Source organism: Phyllobates terribilis, unplaced genomic scaffold (genome assembly GCF_046119375.1).
Source record: "Phyllobates terribilis strain yellow unplaced genomic scaffold, ASM4611937v1 Scaffold_7__3_contigs__length_470593459, whole genome shotgun sequence".
NCBI classification, from domain to species: Eukaryota; Metazoa; Chordata; class Amphibia; order Anura; family Dendrobatidae; genus Phyllobates; species Phyllobates terribilis.
The window spans coordinates 221576783-221602536 of NW_027362767.1; the positions used below are offsets into that span (position 1 = coordinate 221576783).

The 25754-nt window shown below is 43.2% G+C and overlaps 1 protein-coding gene across 5 annotated transcripts in view; it reads right to left on the reverse strand.

The window, feature by feature from the left end:
• The window catches only part of STRBP (spermatid perinuclear RNA binding protein), a 140436-nt gene that overhangs the window by 20311 nt on the left and 94371 nt on the right, over positions 1–25754 (reverse strand). For 4 of the 5 annotated variants that reach the window (XM_073639748.1, XM_073639749.1, XM_073639750.1 and 1 more), the window contains 8 exons: positions 23913–24007; positions 23324–23419; positions 22154–22265; positions 16055–16152; positions 11205–11316; positions 6421–6498; positions 6049–6257; positions 3390–3548 (listed from right to left, as the gene is read on the reverse strand). In XM_073639748.1, the coding sequence (XP_073495849.1) occupies positions 3390–3548; positions 6049–6257; positions 6421–6498; positions 11205–11316; positions 16055–16152; positions 22154–22265; positions 23324–23419; positions 23913–24007 (959 nt within the window). The remainder of the gene's footprint in view (positions 1–3389; positions 3549–6048; positions 6258–6420; positions 6499–11204; positions 11317–16054; positions 16153–22153; positions 22266–23323; positions 23420–23912; positions 24008–25754) is intronic. The other variant, XM_073639752.1, reaches the window with a different exon arrangement.

Genomic DNA, 25754 nt, shown 5'->3' on the forward strand with positions numbered 1-25754 from the left:
GCATATCTGCCCCTACTGGAGGAATATAATCTGCAGAGGTGCACAGCTCCATCATCTGCAGGGTATCAGCATCCAGGTACGGCACATCTGCCCCTACTGGAGGAATATAATCTACAGAGGTGCACAGCTCCATCACCTGCAGGGTATCAGCATCCAGGTACGGCACATCTGCCCCTACTGGAGGAATATAATCTGCAGAGGTGCACAGCTCCATCACCTGCAGGGTATCAGCATCCAGGTACAGCACATCTGCCCCTACTGGAGGAATATAATCTGCAGAGGTGCACAGCTCCATCACCTGCAGGGTATCAGCATCCAGGTACGGCACATCTGACCCTACTGGAGGAATATAATCTGCAGAGGTGCACAGCTCCATCACCTGCAGGGTATCCGCATCCAGGTACGGCACATCTGCCCCTACTGGAGGAATATAATCTACAGAGGTGCACAGCTCCATCACCTGCAGGGTATCCGCATCCAGGTACAGCACATCTGACCCTACTGGAGGAATATAATCTGCAGAGGTGCACAGCTCCATCACCTGCAGGGTATCCGCATCCAGGTACGGCACATCTGCCCCTACTGGAGGAATATAATCTGCAGAGGTGCACAGCTCCATCACCTGCAGGGTATCCGCATCCAGGTACGGCACATCTGCCCCTACTGGAGGAATATAATCTACAGAGGTGCACAGCTCCATCACCTGCAGGGTATCCGCATCTAGGTACAGCACATCGGCCCCTACTGGAGGAATATAATCTACAGAGGTGCACAGCTCCATCACCTGCAGGGTATCAGCATCCAGGTACAGCACATCTGCCCCTACTGGAGGAATATAATCTGCAGAGGTGCACAGCTCCATCACCTGCAGGGTATCCGCATCCAGGTACGGCACATCTGCCCCTACTGGAGGAATATAATCTGCAGAGGTGCACAGCTCCATCACCTGCAGGGTATCAGCATCCAGGTACAGCACATCTGCCCCTACTGGAGGAATATAATCTGCAGAGGTGCACAGCTCCATCACCTGCAGGGTATCAGCATCCAGGTACAGCACATCTGACCCTACTGGAGGAATATAATCTGCAGAGGTGCACAGCTCCATCACCTGCAGGGTATCCGCATCCAGGTACAGCACATCTGCCCCTACTGGAGGAATATAATCTGCAGAGGTGCACAGCTCCATCACCTGCAGGGTATCAGCATCCAGGTACGGCACATCTGCCCCTACTGGAGGAACATAATCTGCAGAGGTGCACAGCTCCATCACCTGCAGGGTATCAGCATCCAGGTACAGCACATCTGACCCTACTGGAGGAATATAATCTGCAGAGGTGCACAGCTCCATCACCTGCAGGGTATCCGCATCCAGGTACAGCACATCTGCCCCTACTGGAGGAATATAATCTGCAGAGGTGCACAGCTCCATCAGCTGCAGGGTATCAGCATCCAGGTACAGCACATCTGCCCCTACTGGAGGAATATAATCTGCAGAGGTGCACAGCTCCATCACCTGCAGGGTATCAGCATCCAGGTACGGCACATCTGCCCCTACTGGAGGAACATAATCTGCAGAGGTGCACAGCTCCATCACCTGCAGGGTATCAGCATCCAGGTACAGCACATCTGACCCTACTGGAGGAATATAATCTGCAGAGGTGCACAGCTCCATCACCTGCAGGGTATCCGCATCCAGGTACAGCACATCTGCCCCTACTGGAGGAATATAATCTGCAGAGGTGCACAGCTCCATCACCTGCAGGGTATCAGCATCCAGGTACAGCACATCTGACCCTACTGGAGGAATATAATCTGCAGAGGTGCACAGCTCCATCACCTGCAGGGTATCCGCATCCAGGTACAGCACATCTGCCCCTACTGGAGGAATATAATCTGCAGAGGTGCACAGCTCCATCAATTTATAGTGGACACAGTGGCGTACTGCAGTTCTCTGCTCTGGCCACTGTAAGTCGAAGCGCAACTGATCACTTCCTGTCGGTACCGGGAACAGCTGATCAGAAGCGTGACCCAATGATCTGACAGTGAGGACCTACCCTAAGGGATAGGCCATCAATTTAAAAGTACTGAACAACCCCTTTAAAATTTGGAAAACTTTTGTTCCCAAATTAGACAAATTGAAAATCATCCCTTTATCAATGCATTGTAAGTGATATTAATAAAACACTGTCACAGGACAGGAACATACAACGTAATACTACCAGCACATTCATTTCCATCCCGATTCCTGTTCTAGTTACTATCACTGAGGAGCAGCCAATGTGAATGGAATCTGAACTGTGGAACGCTGCAACACTGTGTAAAACCAGCAGATTAATAGAGGGCTGGGTGTTAGACCCCCACCAATCTGATATCCTATCTTACGGTCATCAATATTCATGTCCTGGATAACCTCTTTAATACTAGCTTCTGAGTTCACCCACATAAGCAGGACAACCTTGAGTTTCGCCAGGAATGGCTTCTTCTAGTGCGTGTCTAACGGATTACTATCCACCCTCCTTATATATGCCAAGGTCCTCTGTTCACAAACTTGTGCCAATATAACAAAACATATATTCTCAATATTTATGTTTCGTTATATTGGCACAAGTATGTGAGTAGAAGTCTGTGGAATATAAAGTGGGTGGATAGTAATAAGTTAGACAAGCCTGGAAGAAGCCATTCCCGGCGAAACTCGAATTGGCAAGGTGTTTTTTTTATCAGATTTTTTTGTAAGTACGATAAATATTTTGCACGGGGAAACCTGGGCATCGCTTGACTTCACTATTGTGGGTTGCTGGTTATGTTCCTTTTGTCTGTATAGGAGGAAGAAAAGACCTAGTAAAGTGTATCCGCTTGGATCACTGCAAGTGAAAACATTTATGGTTCACCTACACCTGGGACAATTATATTTTTATCATTTGTGTATTATTATTATTATTAGTAGTATGATGATTCTGTGGTCCCTGTATCAACCCTCATAATAATACTGAAGCTAGACTAGTGAAATAATGAAAATTATAAATTCTTGGTTTGTCATATTTCCCGAAAGCCACTACCACCATGAGAACCCTGGATGATAGCCCATATGGCCACCCTTAGTATTTCTATAAGGCCTGCAAATCTCCCCAGTTGTGCATTATGGGTGTAGAGGGAGCTAACTCTACAACATCTCTTCATTATGTATTCCCTAAATAATCTGAGTGATCACTGCTGCCTGTACTGAACGGTCAGTAGGGAACATGACAAGCCCTCAATGACCAATTATCCTAAGATTCATCCACTGCTTATGGCCGACACTGTCTGTTTAGTGTCAGCCGATCCTCCTACCATGTGCTTGGCCTACAGGTAGGTACTGTGTATGGCCAGCCGTATTCAGGAGAGCCTCTTACCTCCAGAGTGTTGGAGCCATCGGTGCTGGAACTGCCCGTATTGCTGCTCGAATTGGAAGAGACGGTCTCATTCTTTCCTTCACTGTCTGATTTTTCATCTGAACTAAGACATTCCATATCTGTGTCAAAACCGGTAGGGTACCCCATAGCTTGTAAAACCTGTGTAGGAAAAAAGCCATCATAAGACCACTGCTTAAAATAAAAGGAACCCATAGACGAGCAATAAAACTCCCCATTAGAGATAAGATAAGATAAGATATACTTTATTTATCCCGGAGGAAATTGCGGTATCACAGCAGCAGAACACAGATCTCGAACATGACACATATAATAACATAACATTTGGAATGCTTTAGACATTGCTTTTCAGACATTTGTTAAACACCCCCATAGCTGTTGGAACAATGAGTGAATCGATTCACAGGACCCTGGTCAAATGTCAACACCAGTAATCTGCAGCTGCCAGATGGGAGCCCTGAGACTCTCCTTCCACCTGCTGGCACCCCTAGCGCCTCGTGTTTAGGCCAATGTGATTTTCATCCTGCAATGATGATGTCGTGACGGGCCGACGAAGAGGTGCGGAGGATTCCGGCAGGTTGGGTGCGGTTTACACGCCTCCCGTCCAGTGGCCACAGACTGACATGCCGCTCATTCGGCCGAGGGCTCCCTCTCCTGCATGAATGTAAATGTTCATTGGGGAGAAAGCTGCGGCTAGTCCTTTGCAGGCAGCGGCTAGTCCTTTGCAGGCAGCGGCTAGTCCTTTGCAGGCAGCGGCTAGTCCTTTGCAGGCAGCGGCTAGTCCTTTGCAACCAGCAGCTAGACCTTGCAGGCAGCGGCTAGTCCTTTGCAAGCAGCGGCTAGACCTTGCAGGCAGCGGCTTGTCCTTTGCAAGCAGCGGCTTCTCTCCACTGAGAATAAGAACATCAGGCTTTTGAATTTCTAAGGCCGGATCCTTCTCTCCCCTGACATCATCCATTGGGGGAGAGTCAAGAGGCCTCATACACATGAGATAGTTGGCCGATACTGCTTAAATTGTATGGGGGCTTTATGCCCCAAATCCTTTTTTTATGTATACAGACTAGAATTTAAGCAGCATTGGTGAAAAAAAATATGTATATGTGAGCCCTGGGACAATTAACCAAGTGTCCAAAAACTTATAGTCCAAGGAAAATGAGGCAACACCTTCCAAGTGAATAATGTGACTTTTTTTAAACTAGTTGGTGAATAAAACAAGAGCCCGGTTTTTCCACCTGAATGGTGTTCCAGTGCTGTCTCTTTTTCCTTGGACTATTATTTTCTTATGTCGCTAGAAGGATTTTCCTATGAAATGCTGCACTGAAACACAAGGCAAAAAAAGAAGATGCACGATGACAGCGCACGTCATATGGACGAGTTCTGCTTCAGCTGTAGAAGAATTGTGCAGTGTAAGGCTTTGTGTAACCCCATCCCCAGTCTAATAAATGTGCTGACCAAAGAAGAAAAAAATAACAATCATTAGTTACCAGCCAAATGTGTGTGGTATCTACGTTTTTATGCAGAGCCTTGGTTAGGTGATCGACCAGATAACCATATGTGATACACAGAAGACATGACCGCCCTTTCACCAGCTTAATCATTTAGAGGCGCACACTACGTAATGAATTAAGTGCACCTTACAAGTGGTGTACACCTCTGCCAGAAATGTTACTCCGTCAGGCACTGGAGAAAAAATCTGGCTGAATTTTAAAAAAATAGAGGGGCCAGATTAGCCATACCCTGTTCTTCCCATTTTAGCAATGCCTGTGACTAGTTCCTCCATACAGGAGGCATCTTGAAGCTTCATCACCAACAAAGGCTTTTGTATGAAGGATTAAATAAATTTCAGTAAGCGTGTTCAGTACTTTCTCCCTGTGTCATTTCTCATTATTACACATCATTTATGGACATCTATGGTGATTTCTTTGCCTGTGTGGATTGGATGGGCTGTTACAGTATCTGGTGAGAATTTCATGTCAATAGCACCTTTATATTTACTTAGAAAATTGGTGAAGTGGTTCAATACTTAGAAAATACATGCAGCGGGTGAAATATGTAAACCCTCCTCACATGTACAGCACCAGAAAATCAAAACAAAATTTGTGTCAGTCTCAACTTTTGGCCATGACTGTTTTCCAGGTGGGGATCCTGACCTCATTCTACCGTAAAGTAGTAGGAGTGAGAAGTCCTTGTGTGTCTGTTCCTTTCCTCACCTTGCGTGACAGCCATGTGTGATGATTTTTGCATCCATCATGCGCCAAATACATTTTGCAACAAAACTGATGATCGTTCTGGTGCCATATTCCTATACGAATAGCGGCTCTGGTGACTTATTCATGTACTGATGGTGGTTCTGGTATTGTATTTCTGTACTGATGGTGGTTCTGGTGATGTATTTATGTAGAGATGATGGTTCTTTTTCTGTATTCCATGTGTCTGGTAGCTCTGATCATTCATGGGAATCCAGAATGGAAAACCGCCTGTCAATGCGGCTACGTCCATCAGTCTCCCAGAGAGAGAATGGAGTGACAGAGACTGCGACTTTGGCAATCGGTGGGACCCCTAGTGGTCTAGCATATGTACTTACCTCTTCCTGCATTTAGAAAAATGAGTTGTTGCAAATCAATGAGAAAAATCTACTCACCTTTACTGCGACATGAAGCTTGGCTGTCTTCTTGGATGGTCCAGAGGCCTCGTGAGTTGTGCCGTCCACATCCACAGACATGGTGAACACTGGTGCGTGCACTGGGCCGGACTGGGACAGCAGCTTGTACTGCAGACCAGGCCGGATCTGGTTGAGTCGCATCAGTGCATTCATTGGCTGGTTTGATTCTATGGCTTTACTGTCTAAAACTGGAAATGAAGAGTTTTATTAAATACAATCTATGCCCAGCAGTCTGTCATTGTACAATTATTTATCTGTCACTTTGCAGCATTATATTCCCATGCTGTAGTAATGAGTACTTTCAGTAATGAGCCTTTTTCTATCTTGTGAGCTGCAGGAAAAGGATCTTACTTTTGCGTAAGTTTCGTCTCATTTTCTTATTTGGATCTTTGTCATCACAAGAACCATCGTCGTATGGCCTCTTCAAACCTGAAAAATAAAAGGTTGGAGAAAAACTCAAAAGACAGTAAAATCAAAGCAGGCAAAAAGTTCACATCCAACTTTTACTGACAATAGGCAAAACATTCTGCAAGGATTCATTAATTACCATATATTTATCGGCTGAGGCCCATTTTAAAGTATATAGATCTCCAAATCCTATGCATAGACGGCATTAAAGAGAACCTGTTAAGTTCCCAACCCCTAATATACCAGTATGCATAGGGATTTCTTTAAACTGATAAGGTCTTTTATGCTGCGCACGAACGCTGCAGTTTTTGAAAAATGAACTTTAATCCTGCTGCATCACTTAGGTTAATGAGGCAGGACTAATCCGGCGACGCACCTCTTCCCCCAGACTAGTCCTGCCACAGATTATCATGTGACCGATGGTGTGCATGCAATACTCGCTGTGGCTGGACCGCTATGCAGGCCATCAATCACACCCAGGAAGGCTCAAATGGAAGATCCAAGGCAGAACTGGTCTGTGGGAACAGACACCCGGCTGCACTAATCCTGGCTCATTGGTATATATGACACTGCAGGATTAAAGTAGGGAATATGCGGACATTGTCATGCGCCAAAAATTTGCTCTATGCCACTACTACTGCACTAATCATTGTGACGCCAAGGGTACTGCAAGTTGTAAATGATCCAACTTTTGCCTCAAATGCCTTCATACAGATGAATATGTAAGCAGAGCAACAGATACAGCGCCCCCCAAAGGCCGCCCCGAAGCACGAGCCTATCATTATCTACAAACTGAAAGTAAAGATTACACAAGAACCACAGCACGGATTTCCTCAACCAAGGTATCATATTAATCAGTGTAATGTCACCCACCTGACAGTGTATGTAGTTTACTGAGCACAATCCTGCTGACGGTTGCGCTTTAAAGTGATAACAGTCAGGATCTCTGCATCCATCACTAAATGAAGCTAAGTTTACTGCATCCAGATTAAAGAAGCTCTCCTCCTCCTCCTCCCATCCAAGTTTGTATCCTCTTAATATATTGCAGTCATCATGTTATATAGCACTGTGTACTTACAATTGCTCATTTTGCCTTTATACCCAGTTAAAGGGTTTGTCCACCATTTGGACAACCCCTTCTCATTCCTCATGTGGGAACCTGATAAAATAAAAACACCTATACTTGTCTTTCATACCGGCACCGTTTCAGCGATGGTGTCAGCACTTGCGTTCCCGGGGCTTATGTGAGGTTATGTCATGTGACGTGAGCCCTGCGGCAAATCCGTGCCGGCTTCACTGCCCCCGTTGCTTCAGAAGTCAGGGCTCCGGCTGGTCTCTGACTTCCTCTTGATGTTCGATTGTCCGAAGGCGCCGATTTGGTGCAGGGCTCACGTGACATAACAACCTCTCGAAATCCCCGGGAATGTGAGTGCTGACCACGATGGAACGGCCCTGGCACTAGAGGGAAATATAGGAGTTTTTATTTTAACAGGGCAAAACATAAGGAAGGGCCAGGAGTGGACAACCCCTTTAATTCTTCTCTTTTCCATTTCACGTGATTAAAAACGGACTAGCTGAATCCTTCCTAGCTCTATGTAGAAACAGGAGGTCAATTTTTCCTGCATGACTCATGAGTCGCTGCAAAAGTTCCTGGCAGGGGGGAGGAAGGAGCAGGTTGAATAGGAGGACGAGTCATGCAGGGAAAAAGAGACTTCCTGTTTCTTCATAGAACAGAGAAAAGAGAAGAATTAACTGGGTAGAAAGGCAAAATGAGCAATTGTAAGTACGCAGTGCCATATGATGACTGCAATATATTAAGAGGATAAAAAACTTTGATAGAAGGAATGCTTCTTTAATTTGGTCTAATGTTTTTCTAGCCCAAACTGTATATATATGTCCCCTGCCTCTCTGTTCATCTGCCTCCAGCAATGACATGTCGACAAGATAGCGACCGCTGCTTGACTGCAGCGATCACATCTTAACAAGCCAAGAATAATAGCAGCCACCGTAACACCAGCGAAGCCTCAGAACGGGAGCGGCCGAAGATCTATTTCTCTACAAAGCTGGTTTACAAAGTATATCGTGTAGTGACGTGGATAAAGCCTGTCCACATTTATTACATATGTACTAGGAATCCTTTCTTATTCACATACTTGTTGTGTGACAGTGAAATAAAATAATTGAATAAATGTTGCATGTGACTATATGATCCTACGCTTGTGGGTAGGCACCAGCGAAGACTGCAAAGGAGCCTGTCTGAATGTGTAACCATCAGTGCGTACAGACGTCTGCCCGCAATCATCCGGGTAAGGACAGAGATTTCTGTACAATAGAAAAACATCAAGGGCTATGCTGCAAACGGTAACGGCACATGACACTTTCTTTACGCTACACTTCCAAATGACAATTTCTTTCTCTTTCTCATTTCTTTAAATGCTTCATTCATCTTATTAATTTTCAGTAATTCATTTTGAAGTGTCATCTAATAATTAAATCCCAGAACATTAGTTAAGTATCCAGAGACTATGGAAATCTTCAAAGACTTGTCCAGGCTTCCAATATATTCTAGTATTGTACATCGGTCACCATGATAATAGTAATGAAGTAACTTATTAATTTATATGTACCGAAACAGACTGTACTTTTATGTCTGCCGCTCAGCCCAACGTCTCGGTACAAGACCTTCTGTAATAGTAACAGATCTGCGGCTGAACACTCTCCGATCTATGGGGTGTACAGAGAGGATGGCGGAGGTCATTTATGGCCGTGCATTATAGCGGCAGTGTTCACACACAACATAAAAGGAGCAAAAAAATGTTTAAAAAAATAAAAAATAAGTACCGTATATACTCAAGTATAAGCAGAGTTTTTCAGCACATTTTTTTGTGCTGAAAAAGCCCCCCTTGGCTTAGTGCCCACAATGTAGAAATGAAGCAGAAATTCTCCTGAGCATTTCTGCATCTCCTTGGCAGAACAACGCATGCGTTTTTACATGCGTTTTTGCCATGCGTTTTTCCAATGCCTTGTATAGGCAAATCTGCATGCAGAAATGCACAAGAATTGGTCATGTCAGGATTTTTTCTGCGAGTAAAATCCGCTCAGAAAAAATCCTGACCATGTGCATAGAACTTGCAGAATGTCATAGGAAGTCATGGGATAAAGTATGCAATGCGTTTCTGGAGCGTTTCTGCGCTGCAAATCTACACCAAAAACGCATCGTGGGCACACAGCCTTATACTCGGGTATATACTCAAGTATATACATATTCCGTTGGCGGATAGTGGTGGGGGAGTTGCGGCAGTGGATGGGGGGGGGTTTGCGGCGGCGGAGGACTGGGGCAGTACCCGCTGCTGCAGCTACCACGTGTGCCCGCTGCTGCAGCTACCACGTGTGCCCGCTGCTAAAAGGAAATTAATATTCCCTCTTCTCCACTCCCATGGGCATGGAGAGGAGGGAATATTCATTCTCTTTAGTAGGGGGCACAGATGAGCGCTGAGCTGCAGCTCCTACTGACAGTGTCCGCTACTAAAGAGAATGCATAGTCACTCTTCTCCACGCCCACAGTCCCGGTGTGGAGAGGAGTGAATATGCCAGCAGCTCACATCAGCGTCTGAGAGCGCGTGCTGCTCAGACTCTGACATGAGCTGCTGCAGCAGAACAGGACGCAGTGTCGGAGCAGAGGCGAGGAAGGAAGGCGAGTATAAGTGTTTGTTTTGTTTTTTTTGTGTGCGCAGTAGTGATGAGCAAGTATGTTCGGTTAACCCTTTTGCCGAGTATACTCGGCCGAGCACCGAGTATTTATAGAATGCTCGGGCTTTAAGTTTTCTTCGCTCCATGAACATGATTTGCAACTGTTTGACAGATTTAATACATGTAAGGAATGCCTGTTTTTCCAGCATTCCTCACATGTATTAAATCTGTCAAAATGTTCAATTTTAGTTTCATCAGACCACAGGACATGTCTCCAAAAATTAAGGTTTCACTGTGGATATTGACACAATCTTTCCAGCTTCCACCATCATCTTCACAGGGTCTTTTGCTTTTGTCCTTGGGTTGTCATGCACATGTCGGACCAAAGCACGTTCATCTCTGGGACACAGAACCCGTCTCCTTCCTGAGCGGTATGATGGCTGGACATTCCCATCTTGTTTGTACTTGCGTATAATTGTTTGTACAGATGAATGAGGCACCTTCAGGTATCTTGAAATTGTACCCAAGGATGAGCCAGACTTGTGCAAGTCCACAATTCTCTTCCTGATATCTTTGCTGATTTCTTTAGACTTTCACATGATGATACACAAAGAAGCAGTGTGTTTCAGGTGTGCATTAAAATACATCCACAGGTGTGTCTCTAATTAACTCAGATGTTGCCAAAAAACCTATCAGAAGCTTCCAAACACATGACATCATCATATGGGCAGTTCAGAATTGTTTAAAGGCATAGTAATCTTAGTGTATGTAAACTTTTGACTTTGCAGTAAGTAATAAAAATGCCTTAAACATTCTCTCTCTCTCATTATTCTGGCATTTGGCAAATGTTAAACATTATGGTATAATCCTAATTGACCTAAAACGGGAAAGGTTTATTCTGATTTCATGTCAGATATTGAGAAAAACATGCAGATGTGTCTTTTTATATATTTTATGGAAACTTCTGGTTTCAACTGTATTTGTAAGAGAGTTTGGTTAGACTTTATGAACTCCTATTTTATCCACTGACATCTTACCTTCCCTGTCTGTGCTTGACCAAGAGTATTTCTGGAAGGGCTTATTAGATGGGAGAGGGTCCATCTGCAAGACTTTGTATATTTGTCCAAAAGCTAATAAACGCAGCGCGTGCTGTGATGGAAGAGACAGAAAATGTTTAAGAAACAGACACAAGTTATTAATAACGACAAGTACTTAAAGGGTTACTCCCATCTTCTTCATATATGGATTTTGTCGGATAGAGCTTATGAAAACAAGCACTTTTGCAATTTACTACTATTTACAATCTGCAGCCGTTCTTGAGATATTAACACTTTTTTTTGTTTGTTTGTAGCTTATTGCCTAGGAGACCGACCACTGCTGCTATCTAGCTTGTAAATGCTGCACTGAATCCGGCTGGGATAAGGAGGTGTGACGGCGTGTTCCAGCAATCCTGGCCATCTTTAAAGCAGTGCTTACAAGCTCAACAGAAAAGAGCTTGTAAGCACTGCACTGTTCAGCTGTCTAGCAGCGGTGGTCTGTCTCCTAGGCAACGAGCTGTAAACAAAAGTGTTCATATCTCAAGAACAGCTGAATATTTTAATAAGCTGTTAATTGCAGAATTGCTCGTCTGACAATACTCATTTATAAAGATGAGAATAACCCTTTAAAATGAAGATATACATTTTCTAATGGATTACAACAAATATTCAGAGAGTTGACAAAAATCAAAAAGCAAAATCTGCTAAAATCAATACGAATATCTACTGAAATAGTAGTAGTAATCACGGCGACAAACTATTTGTCAGTGATAAAAGAAAAAAAAAAAGTGATATTCCGTTGCCTACGTTTCCTTTACGTTGCCTATGTACTTTGCTTGCATCTACAGAAAGGAAATGACCTCATAGCCATTCACTGTCTGCAGTGGTGGCCTGCCTCAGCCAGTGATTGGCTGCAGCTAGTCACATGTCTCTGTGACAGCTTGTCATCTCTGCAGCAGGAAATATAAAGTGGCAGGGACTGGGCAGTGTCAGAATGGGAGCGGAGAGTTGATTTTTTTTAGTGCCATTGTGACCATTTAAAAAATAGATATATAAGTAGACATTCTTTTTAATGTTTCAATAAAAGTCCATCTGTTTTATAAGTCTCTGTGACCCAGGCTGGTCCTCAAGATTTCAAGGACACACTATAAAATCTCTAAAGAGTTTTCAGACAAGGTGCATACATTACTTCTCCTCTTCTTGTGAAAGATGCATTTGTATTCCACACTTGAAAACCTTCTGTTAGGTCTTTTAGAGAATGTGCACAGACTCCGGCGCACCCGCCAGGGTGCAGTCACTTCAAGAAAAAGTTGGCTGTCTTTTTCTGAAGTGGCTTTGCTGTGGCTCTGACTGTGTCTTTTTTCCCCCCTATAATTTAAACTATAACAAGCACTCTCTTTGCACTTTCAGCTCTGCTGTACTGTACCTTCCCCCACACTGCCTGTCTGGAGCTGTGTCAGTATTCACACTTCTGTCTGCTGTGCTGAAAAGTTGTTTTGAGCACAACACACATAAGGGTGGCTCATCATTGAGGCGGAGGGGCGGTACAGCAGTGCTTCTTCAATGGCAATAGGAGAGCTGATCGAAAGGTTTGTAATGTGACGCAGCTAAACTCAGCTGTGCTGTCCCTTCTCCCATAAGGGTGGTGTTGTGTCCTCCCTCTAGGATATTGCGTCCTGTTTATACAGGGAGAAGATGTACACGCTCCCAGTTAAAACTACCTGATAATTTTTCTTATGTCCCAGTGGGTGTTAACTCAATAGGTGCCAAATACTAGGACTGCTAATAACTCGGCATCGGAGATGAGAAATAACAACACAATGTTTTATTCCGCTTTACGGCCACTATTATATCGTGTGTCCAGTTTAACGTGAAATATTTTGTAAAAGAAGTAACAAAAGATTGAACATGAGCACAGCAATGTCATTTTCACATTGCTGTGCGTCATGTTAATTCTCTGTGGTGGTCTTGGGTGCATTTTCAGGCGGATTCGTGTTTACGTACTCTTAGACAAGCTCTTGGCATTGTTGCCTAATAAGAGTACAAATCCTTCTTTCAACATGGAGCAGTCATTGACCGGGTAGAATCGATGTATCGTATAACTAGTCTTAGAAAGAAGCCAGTTGTGTTACGAACAGGAACTTTTCTATATAGGAATTATTATGCAATAGAAGGGAGCGCTGACATCCTTGTCCCATAAATACTTGTCCTCTCCTGACTCTCTGGCTCATTTCCAATGACAGTGAATGAAGCCAAAGATCTCATCCACGACTGACAGACAGTTGTTTTCTCAGCAATGGAAGCATTTAAAAAAAAAAAAAAAAAAAACTACAAAACAATGAGTCTGGGAGCGTAAACTGCACCGCCGGGTAGCCGCTTCCAACGTGTCATTCATGCAGATGGTCTCTGTCTTCTACAATTATTTCTTAACAAGAAATTTCTTGTAAGACATTAGCTACAAAATTCCTTAATGACATGATATAGCAGCAAATGGTTTGAAGTATTTTGTATCACTGGATCCCAGACCCCTTATCATGCAGACATTCTTTTAATCGCTGTCCAAACGCCCCCGGCTGCTCGATTCTGAGAAGATGAGAATGACACCAGATCTGTCTCATTGGGTTTCGCAGTTGCACAAATGAAAGATTGGTGGCAGCGGGGCAAAAGGTTCCAGTAATAGATTAATACGTGATGCCTACTAGACAGCGACTTCTCCTAAGACCCGCAACGTATATTCAGTTCTGGAGAAAACGCTGACGCAGCATTTTTGATGCTGGAGATAAAATGATGACCCTGAAGACCAGGAATGTAGCAGAATCCGGGAAACTTCACAGTCCGCTTTTAAGTCACCTACAATGCCGGTGGAGTATCGCATCTAAATTCGTCCTGACATTTATATGGTGACAAATTAGCTCCTGAGGTCACCATCTTCTGGGTGAAACAGTTGGCACACAAAGGAACTTTCACTCCTACATGGTAGATCAGGTTCAAAACTGGCTGCAACCACCTTCAGTATCTTCATGAACGGCAAAGCAAGTACATCACGGTGCAAAATGCCAAAATGAATCCTCATCCATCTGGCTACTGAACTTTCTACGTCCCTCACTGTGAGCTTAGTGCCCAGCACATTAATCCATACCACTTCTCATGGTGATTATGACTGCCCACAGAACTTGGCACAGCCCGTCTCCGAGACTGCAAGCCATGATAGGAGTACTGCTTTATTAAAGGAGCAGTCTCTGCTTAATGGGGCAGCCCCTCTCAGGGATGGGTGGAGTGGGAGCCCACCCTCTTCTCCAACAACAAAGGTCCTATTCAGGGTTTTAGAACAGATCCATTTTAGAGAAAGGCATCTTTCTCTGCAGCATGTAACCTGGTTGCCTAAAATGGTACAATTTAATGGCATAAAAATGCCTAGTGGTGACCTCCATACAGAACAACAAGCGCTCAGCTTAGTGGAGGTCCTACCGCATAGATTCCCATCAAAAGCAGGTTCTCTACATTTGCCTAAAACTTTTACACACACCCATATATACATATTATATTACGTACATACAGTGTGTGGATTTTCTCCCCTGAAGAAGCCATATCTTGGCGATACGCCAAGGTCCTTCTTCCCCACCAAAACTGGAGGTTTTGACTTTGGATTTCCCTGTTGGGGGTGTCCAGTACCACATTTGGGTCAGACACTGATAGCTATTACCACTGTTGAGGGTGTGGGTTTTTAATCCTGTTTCTGCTATGTGTTATCTGAAAATATATATATTACTTACATGTACTTTAAATATGATATTTTTATTGGGATGTGCCAATTTTTTTCTTTTTTTTTTTTGCAAAGTATCTTTCCTGGCTTACCCATGATGGTAATGGTGTAGGGTCATAATATGCAGTGGAGCAGAGGTAGTTTAGAGGTGACCTCCATAGAGAGCAACAAGCCTTTAGCTTAGTGGAGGCCTGGCTTATAGATTTCCATCAATATATAATATGCATATATATCTATATAGGGCCACGGTAACTCGTGATAGGAGTGGTTTGGCATAGTGATATGTGGTCTTGGCTGTATATCAAGCTGACAGAAGACAATATCCTTACATAAAGTTCATCAACAAATAAACAGTTTATTATAACAGTCTAGTCTATACCGGTAGTCACATTAGTCTTAATGAAGCCCCCCTCCTCCTCCTCCTTCCATCACCATTGTCATCCTCTTAATATATTGCAATCATCAGATTATATGGCACTGTGTACTTACAATTGCTCATTTAGCCTTTCTACCCAGCTTCTTCTCTTTTCCATTATGTCTATGACATGACGTGATTAAAAACAGATTAGCTGAATCCTTCTTAGCTCTATGTAGAAACAGGAGGTCAATTTTCCCTGTATGAGTCACAAGTCGCTGCAAAAGTCCCTGGCAAGGGGAGGAGGAGCAGCTGGGTCAAGAGGTGAAGAGGAGGATGAGTCATGCAGGAAAAAGAGACTTCCTGTTTCTACATAGAAAAGAGAAGAATTATCTGGGTAGAAAGGCAAAATGAGCAATTGTAAGTACACAGTGCTGTATAACATGATGACTGCAATATATTAATTTGATGGGAGTGCTTCTTTAATAAATAGTCATATCAAAAGCATCTATAGGATTGTTAGACTTTTCTGTGTTTATAAGAGTAACAACGTGGAGAAATACTCCATTGACGGATAATAAAAATGGAGGCGCTTGTTTAACGAAATGCAGCTAAAGCCGTCAGATAGAGGCACGGTGTGCGAGCCCTAATCACTCCATCCTGAGATCGGACCCCATCATGTGAGAGAGACGGCAGGAATATATAAATAAGTTAGAAGGTGCGGCTCATTACCTGTGCACTCTGCGTGATCTCCTCTCTCTCTTTCGCGGTCATGTAGGCCAAGGCATCTGTGGGTTCTCTTTCACATGGATCGTGGAGACCTGGCCCTCCTGCATTACACACATACAATCCAATTATGGAGGGCGGCGTCTTACAGCCATTGCAATTAACTTAGAAGCATTCTCTCAGCACGCTTTCCAAGTAAGGGAAGCGTGCGATCCTAAAATGTCAAATTCTACAATATTTAAAAAATATGCATTTTTAGGAAAATAATCAACAGCTTTTAAGAGGTGGAAACAAAAGGGCTTAAAAGGATCATCCTCAAGTTTTTGCTATGTAATTTGAGAGCAGCATGATGTAGGGGGCAGAGACCCTGATTCCAGCGATGTGTCACTTATTGGGCTGCTTGCTACAGTTTTGATAAAATCCCAGTTTTCTCAGCTGTGGAGCTAGCAGTTCTCTGAATGCGGAGCTCTGTATAACCCCGCCCACACCACTGATTGACAGCTTTCTGCCTATGCACAGTGCACACAGAAAGCTGTCAATCAGTGGTAGAGGCTGGGGTGTAACTCAGCCGTCACAATGCCTTATTGGCCTGTTTAGTCACGATCCTAGATAACCCTTTTAACGCAATATTCCCTGGTAATAAGGTATGCAACAATAGGTTTTCTAAATTGGACCCCTGTAAAAAAAACAAATGCAAGATAACCAGGGGTCCTATACTTGTAACAAATCATCATCATAAATGCGTTTTATGCTTGTAAAATGTGAAATTCTTGACCCCAGCATTAGGCCTTATGTAGGAAAGTGTACACCGAAAGCTGTGTGTACTGAGTCCGTATAGGTAAACACAAGCCCCCCACAATCCACCGGACCACTGCTTGACGGAAAAATCTATTTTATAATGGATAAAAGGATTTTTGATGAATGCAAGTTATAGCATATCATATGGCTATAAAATGGTGAGTGGTCGGGGTCCAACCGCTGGGGCCCATCAAATCCCGAGAACAAGGGGATCTGGGTCAGTCTCCTTTGAAGTGAAAGGAAGATCTAGAAATAGGAGAGAAGACCTTGTTCTTTGTAATGGTGGTGACCCCAGCAATTCAGACTCTCCGCAGTAACCGTTTCATGGCGTATCTCCAGCCAGTGATATGACAGAATATATATTTAGCAGTAGGAATTACTGGAAAGTGAATCTCTACCATGTTGTCTTTAGAACATCATTTTGTACTGATTACATCAATGTATCATATTACAAAGCTCCAATAACACAGCATTAAAGAGTTACTAAACTTTTAAATAGTTTTGTCCAGTAAGAAAAGTTATGAAACTTTTGCAAATCACTTTATTAAGGGATTTAGTTTTATTTGTCTTAATTTGTATAAACTAATTGCATATAAGTGGCTTGATATCAGAACATGCTCATTTGGAGTACAGATGACGGCAGTGATGGGTTATTGCACCTGTCCCTTTGTCTGGGCATAAGCTATGAATCATTCTGATCAGCACAACACTCAGAGAAGGAAACAGGAGCTGACCCATCACTGCCATCATCTGTACTCCACATGAGGACGTTCTGATATCAATGCAGCTGATGGTAGGCAAATAGTCTAGGTGTCACGCCAGGTGTGGGAAAGACTTAGTGCAACACAGAGGGAAAGGGAGCCCAGACACTAGGGAAAGGGGGGAGTGGAGACCTCCTAGTCTGGTCTAGTGTCACCCTATCACAACTACCGTCCCTATATTGGCTTTTCAGCAATCGCTGCACGCGTGCCTCACCCTAACTTACCCTGGTGTATGGCTAAGGCTAGGGATGAGCACTAGTCAATCTCTACTAAACTCTATAGACAACAAGGGTAGACAAACAGGGGGGAATTGCTTAGCTTTAGATGACTCCAGGCAAATGCACACACGGCCTCAAGCTCCAGAGAGGACGAAGTACTGCTCTTGCTAAAGCCTCACAAGTAGAAATGAATATAGCCGGCACCTCCCTCTCAGACACACCAGGTATATATACACCCAGGCCAGGGAGCTAATTACCAGAGGGAGGGAGCCGCTGGGTCCTAGAGATAGCCTCTTATCTAAGAAGATGACTGTAATGACAAACGTAGAGATCTCCTGCAACTAACTGCAGGGCGACTGTCTGTCACCTCTGATACACCCGTGACACTAGGGCTTTGAAAGCCACTTACATGCATCTTTTTTTAACAGGAATAAAGACAAATCCCCTAATAAAGTGATTTGCAAAGTTTCATAACTACCTGCTGGACACAATTATAAAAAAAAATAAAAAAACTTTAGTTACTCTTTAAAATACAGTAAATGAGTCCATGCATTACATGTGCGATTTTTGGACATCTGTAAAAAAAAAATACTGAAACGTGATCAACCCCATTCAATAAAAAAAAATCGTCTTGATATCACAGGTATTGGGGTGTGTGTGTATATATACAGGGTGGTCCAAAAGTAGGTGGCCAGAAAATAATAACATTTATTTTGATTTATATATAAAATTATATTCACTAGCATAACATTGACAATTAAATTTTATTCTGAACAATAATACAAAAGCCCTTAAATTTTATCACCGCAGGTGCTCAAACTGTTTTCCATTACAATTTGCACAGCTTTGAAGTCTGCCTTTTACGCTTCAACAAGCTTTTTTGCACAAGTCTCTTTGGGTAATAATTTCTTGAATTGCATCTCTTATGTAATTTTTCAAATCACTGACACTTTTTGTTTTTCGACTATAAACTTTGTCCTTGAGTACTCCCCAAAAGAAAAAATCCATTGGGGTCAAGTCTGGTGAACGTGCCGGTCAATCAAGTGGGCCTCTTCAGCCAATCCATTTATTAGGAAATGTTTCATCAAGATACTCGCGGACCACTCTTGAATAATGTGGAGGGGCCCCATCTTGTTGGAAATAAAGGTCATGTGAATTAGGCTGTTGCTGTAACTGGGGAACAACTTGATTCATTAGAATTTCGAGATACTTATCTCCTGTGACTGTTCCATCAAAAAATATTGGTCCTAAAACACCAAAACTTGAAATACCCCAAACATTGACACCAAGCTCATTTAGTTGTTGCTCTAATGTTAAATGCATGTTCTCATTATACCAGTAAATACTATTATGTCTGTTAATATGGCCGGAGAATATGAAAGAAGTTTCATCACTCCACATAATGTTATCTAACATTACTGGATTTTCTTCAATTTCGTTAAGCATAATCTCACTAAGTTGCAGCCACATGTCTGGATCATCCTCCAATAAACCATGAATTAGACGTGGACGATAAGCTTTCCACCCAATAGATTTCAGGATTCGCATGATAGAAGCTCGTGAAATTCCCAATTCCAGAGAGGATCTTCTGTGGACTTTTTTGGACTCTGAACAAATGTTTCAGCAACAAGTTATTTCTTATCTTCTGTACAGACTGTTTTGGGTCGAGCAGTTTTTGGAGCATTAAGGATTGAGCCAGTGGCATTGAATTTGTCACGGATGCGGTAAATGGTTTGTCTCTTTGGGGCTTGAGTGTCAAATATTTCAACCCAATTTGCTCTAACGGTTTCAGCATTTTGAGATTTCCAATACTCTGTTAAAATCCATTTTCTTTGATCTGTATTTAAATTATTTGCCATTATGTGTTATCTGAATTATCTGAAAAGAAAACAGATTTGGGGGAGATCTATCTGTGAAAACTAGATCTGTGAAACTGGCTCAGTTGCCCTTAGCAACCAATCAGATTCCACCTTTCATTTTCCAAAGAGTCGGTGAGGAATGAAAAGTGAAATCTGATTGGTTGCTAAGGGCAACTGAGCCAGTTTCACTTTACACCATGTTTGATAAACCTCCCCCTTCATAACCTTATTAAACTTTCTGTTCACCTACTTTTGGACCACCCTGTATATTAGATATATATATAGATATACAGTTGTGCTCAAAAGTTTACATACCCTGGCAGAACTTTTCCTTTCTTGGCCTTGTTTCAGAGAATATGAATGATAAGAAAATAACTTTTCCTCCACTCATGGTTATTGGTTGGGTGAAGCCATTTATTGTCAAACTACTGTGTTTTCTCTTTTTAATCTTAATGACAACCAAAAACATCCAAATGACCCTGATCCAAAGTTCACATACCCCAGTTCTTAATACCGTGTATTGTCCCCTCTAACATCAATGACAGCTTGAAGTCTTTTGTGGTAGTTGTGGATGAGGTTCTTTATTTTCTCAGATGGTAAAGCTGCCCATTCTTATGGCAAAAAGCCTCCAGTTCCTGTAAATTCCTGGGCTGTCTAGCATGAGAGATCTCCGCAGAGTGGCTCAATGATATTGAGGTCAGGACACTGAGATGGCCACTCCAGAACCTTCACTTTGTTCTGCTGTAGCCAATGACAGGTCGACTTGGCCTTGTGTTTTGGATAGTTGTCATGTTGTCTCTCCAAATGTAACGTTTATGGTTGCGGCCAAAAAGTTCAATTTTTGTCTCATCACTCCAAATTACCTTGTTCCAGAAGTTTTGAGGCTTGTCTCTGTGCTGTTTGGCGTATTGTATGCGAGCTATTTTGTGGCATTTGCGCAGTAATGGCTTTTTTCTGGCGACTCGACCATGCAGCCCATTTTTCTTCCAAGTGTCTCCTTATTGTGCATCTTGAAACAGCCACACCGCTAGTTTTCAGAGAGTCCTGAATTTCAGCTGATGTTATTTGTGGGTTTTTCTTTGCATCCCGAACAATTTTCCTGGCAGTTGTGGCTAAAATTTTTGTTGGGCTACCTGACCGTGGTTTGGTTTTTACAGAGCCCCTGATTTTCCATTTGTTAATCACAGTTTGATCGCTGCTGACTGGCATTATCAATTCCTTGGATATTTTTTTGTATCCCTTTACTATGTTATACAGTTCAACTACCTTTACCTGTAGATCCATTAACAATTCTTTTGCTATCCCCATGATTCACAATCCAGAAACGTCAGTGGCTAGATGAAAGATGCAAGAGTCTGTCTGGATCCCAGAAACTCACTCAGCTTTTATACACACACACTGATTACAAGCAAACAGGTCACAGGTGAGGATGTTACCTTTAGTAGCCATTCAAACCCATTTGTGTCAAATTCTGTGCATGTTATCAGGCCAAAATCACCAGGGTATGTGAAATTTTGATCAGGGTCATCTGGATGTTTTCGGTTTTATTAAGATTTAAAAAGAGAAAACACAGTAGTTTGACAATAAATGGCTTCACCCAACCAATAACCACGAGTGGAGAAGTTTTTTTGTTATTGTTCACATTCTCTGAAACAAGGCCAAGAAAGGAAAAATTCTGCCAGGGTATGTAAACTTTTGAGCACAACTGTATATATATGTATGTGTGTGTGTGTCTGCACCTCTTTATTCAAGTGGCCTGATGAAGGCACCTGTACAGTGCTGAAACGCGCAGTCTCAATAAAGTGACCGTACCTCTACCCATGAGCCGTCTTTTTTCAGCCGTGCCCAGCAGTTCCTTGTTTTATTTCCACACCCTGAACTGCTCATTGCAGTTGCCATCTGGCATAACCGTCACGAGGAGGAGAAACATCTTGTCCAATCTCTTACAGAGTTTTACTTTTTCTGAGCACATCTCGCCAAGGAGAGCAGCTCCGCTTACTCTCGGACTGACTTACCTAAAACATCTACCCTATGGAGCGCCGCTTATATATTGCCATTTTTACACGGATTATCAAAGTAAATACATCAATACAATCAGGTCCAAGTGTTCTATTTAATAATGTATGACGTTTAGTGATAAATCCCCTTCAAAGGTATTGTCCACAAGGTAGGAAATAGGGGTCTGAGTGCTGGGAACTGCACAGATCGGCAGTACAGGACACTTATCGATGTCCCAGTGGTTGGACCCCCACCGATCAATAAGTTCTCACCTATCCACAGGAAAGGTGAGAACATCTTTTCACGGGACAGCCCCTTTAAGGGTATATCATTACACACTGTACAGCACTAGGTGTCGTCATTCGGTGTAGATGCGGTGATCGACGTTACGTTTCTGTTTTAAGCCTCAGTCTACGGCCAAGACACCGGGAAAAACACTAATGTGTTGTGATAAAATTACCCTCATCTTACCGGGCAGAATGATGCCAGATGCCAGGCACTCCATGACTCTCCGCAGCGCTTCCCCCGCACCCAGCGGTCTGTTACACGTTCCTATTGCTTTTTCACATATGATTTCTAGCGGCTGAGAGAAAGAAATAGTTCAGCGCAGATCTGCGGCAGACTGAGAACAAAACCATCCTTAATGACTGTAAGATTCCTTATAAAAGCTCGTATTTACTGCAACATAAAAAATCAGGGTGCCGGGGGTCGTCCTTTGTAACATGCGACTGTGTCTAAAGTAACGGAGGCGTTACTCACCCTCCCCAGGTCCAGTCTTGCCTCTCCACCGCTGTTCCAGTCTTAGTTGATCAGTTGCAGCAACATTACACTTGTAACTGAAGCAGCCAATCACTAAGCTCAGCTAGTAACATAACATTTACAATGCTCGCAACCGCTGCAGCTAATCACTAAGCTCAGTGGGTAACATACAGGACTTGTATCTACTACAGTGAATCCCTGAACTCACAAGCTAATGTAACATGTGTAGCGCTCGTAACAGCAGCTGCAGTCAATCACTAATCTCAGTCTAAAGTGCTAGTAACCACTGCAGTCAATCACTAAGCTCAGTGGGTACCATATATAGCTCTTATCTGCTAAAGCCAATCACTGAGCTCAGAAGGTAATGTAACGTGTGCAGCGCTTGTAACAGGAGCTGCAGTCAATCACTAATCTCAGTCTAAAGTGCTAGTAACCACTGCAGTCAATCACTAAGCTCAGTGGGTACCATATATAGCTCTTATCTGCTAAAGCCAATCACTGAGCTCAAAAGGTAATGTAATGTGTACAGTGCTTGTAACAACTGCAGCCAATCGCTAAAATCAGTGGGTAACATAACGTCTAGAGCACTCGTATCCGCTGCACGCTGCAGCCAGTCATTGTGCGCAAAGGCTCTACACTAATAAAGCGGCTGAGCCTAGTGATCGGCTGCAGCATTTATGAGCAATATAGACGTGACGGCCCCGCTACAGTCAGGCTGCTACAGCATCGGAAAGGCAGTGGGGGACCAGGGGAGTAACAGCTCCGTTATTTTGGACCTCTGCAACCTTACGGTACAATATAAATGTAACCCTGCTTAAACAATGCACCAACAATTCTGTAAGGCCTGTTGGATCCCACCCGGCCCCCCAGAGACAGACTCACCCATCCTTTCAGCTGCGCCCAGGTGGGGACTCTGTTGCACAAGTCGCGCAGAATGCGGAGCACAATTACACAAGATTTTAATCCGTTCGCTCTCGCCTGGAATAGACAAAACGGTTCCAGTTCTGCTTCCGTGTTCAACTCTTTACCTTAACCTACAAAAGGCCTCGGACAGATTCTTTAAAATGTGATTACTGAGTAGTAAATGATTAAAATTCATGCAAAGAAAGTTACAGAATGGCAAAAACATCGGTGTTTAGAGAAGGTCAGGCTTTACGGTATATAGGACTGAGAAGCTTCATGTATAGATTGCTTTTGTAGCCTCATGATAATGACGTGTCAGCTGGCGCTACCGTACCCTAAACCCATCTGGACGGCGGCAGTGCCAGCCGTGGGTGCCTCGGAAATGACAAACCATAGGTTTTCCCCACGCGGGTGGCACTGCCGACTCGGAAGTAAATCTAAAATGATGTACTACTCAGATCTTATCACAATGGATTAACAAAGTGCATGAATTCATGAGGTCGTAAAGAAAATTACATGAAAACCTCATAAGGCTACAATAACAATAAGGTAAGAACAAATAGCCAACCTGAAACCATTTGGCATGTCGCAGAGACGCCAAGGCGTTCAGGCATTTCTGCCTGTCCAATAAGTCCGGAGGATCTTTCATCGCAACATTTTCTACTGATAAGATGGGACAAAAAAAAAAGACAGATACAATTTGACCAAGGGGATTCTGTCACAGGAAAAGAGTATGGCAGCATCTGAACAAGCTAATAAGACTCCCAGAGAAAACTGAATGGTTCACAAAGTGCACGGCGGTTATATTATCCAAAAAGGCCATTCAAGTAGTAATGTGCAACACAAAGCAAAGGAGGCATTCACTTCCAGTTTACAGATCGATAACAGCTATGTACCATCTGGGATCTTATTAAAAATGCACAACATGTTTCAGGACGCGGAAAATAGGCAGATAGCACTTCTCGACTTTCCCTTCAACAAATCGTTTCGGAATCTCTTTCCCATAAGAATTAAATTTATAAAGAATAATATAAAGTAAGTGAGATAGTGTGCGGGTGATTAGATAGAACAGGGGGGGACGGAAAGGAGATCGGACGTATGACCGCGGCGCCTTCGTATCGTCTAATACAGTTAGGTACCCCCCCGCAGCCAGGTTAAAATGAAAGCCATAAATCTGAATGGTAAATATGAGCGGCCTCAAGACGTTAGATCCGCCGATATTTCACCAGCACAAGACGTTTTATCCTTCCGCCGTTGGAGGAAACGCAGGGTTACGTCAGTGGGATAACCGGTGATGGATGTGTATTACCAGAGCTTTAAAATAGAAAAAAAATAATGTGTCTTAATATATAAAGTATATACTATGTGAGACCGTCTACTCTGCACGGTCCAGTTAGATTCAGAAATCTTACACTGCGATGATTTAAGGAAAAAAAAAAAGTGTTTTCCAGTTTCCGAAAACTGCAGTTTGTTTAAAAGAATTGAGAGCTGCTGAGCTCACTGATTGGCTGCAGCGCTCTCAACGTGACGTCAGCACTGAAGACCAGGACAAAAACGAGAATCAACGCCAGACCGGGGGAGGGAGAGTAAAGCACAGTTTGTTTGTTTGTTTATTACTTTTTAAATTACAACTTTTCCCAAAATCTACTGAGGCAAAAAAACATAATTAATTGTGGCTTTTTTTTTTTTGTTGCAGATTTTGTTATGGAAATGCTGCGGATTTCACCCTGTCGATTGTAAAAGGGTTAAACGTGCAATGAAGATCCACAACATAAATTGACATGGTGCATATATAATGTCCGCAGGGGCAGGTCAATTTCCGCAGCGTTCGGATTACACTTCTCAAAAATCGAATCCCAAATTCTGGTGCAATAATATACAGTGGATTTGCATGCAGAAAATACGATGCAAATCAGACTCTAAACGGAGAATTAAATGCTGCATCAGGACAGTCTTTGGACTGCAGGTAAGATTTGGTGGCTTTATTGATCCAAGTTAAAGAATCATTAAAACCACCTAATCTGAGAGCAGCATAATGTGGGGGCAGAGACTCTGATTCCAGAGATGTGTCACTTACTGGGCTGCTTGCTCTGCAGATCTAGCAGAGCTCTGAATGCGGAGCTCTGTATAACTCCGCCCACACCACTGATTGGCTTTCTGTGTAGATAGGCAGAAAGCAGCCAATCAGTGTTGTGGGCGGCGCTATATAGAGCTCAGCATTAAGAGAACTGCTAGATTTGCAGCAGAAAAAAACTGTGATTTAATCAAAACAGCAGCAAGCAGAATGGTAAGCGACATCACTGGAATCAGGGTCTCTGCTCCTACATCATGCTGCTCTCAGAAGGGGTGCAGCAAAAACCTGCTGACAGATTCCCTTTAAAGATAGGAAAAAAAAAAAAGATGTGCTTTA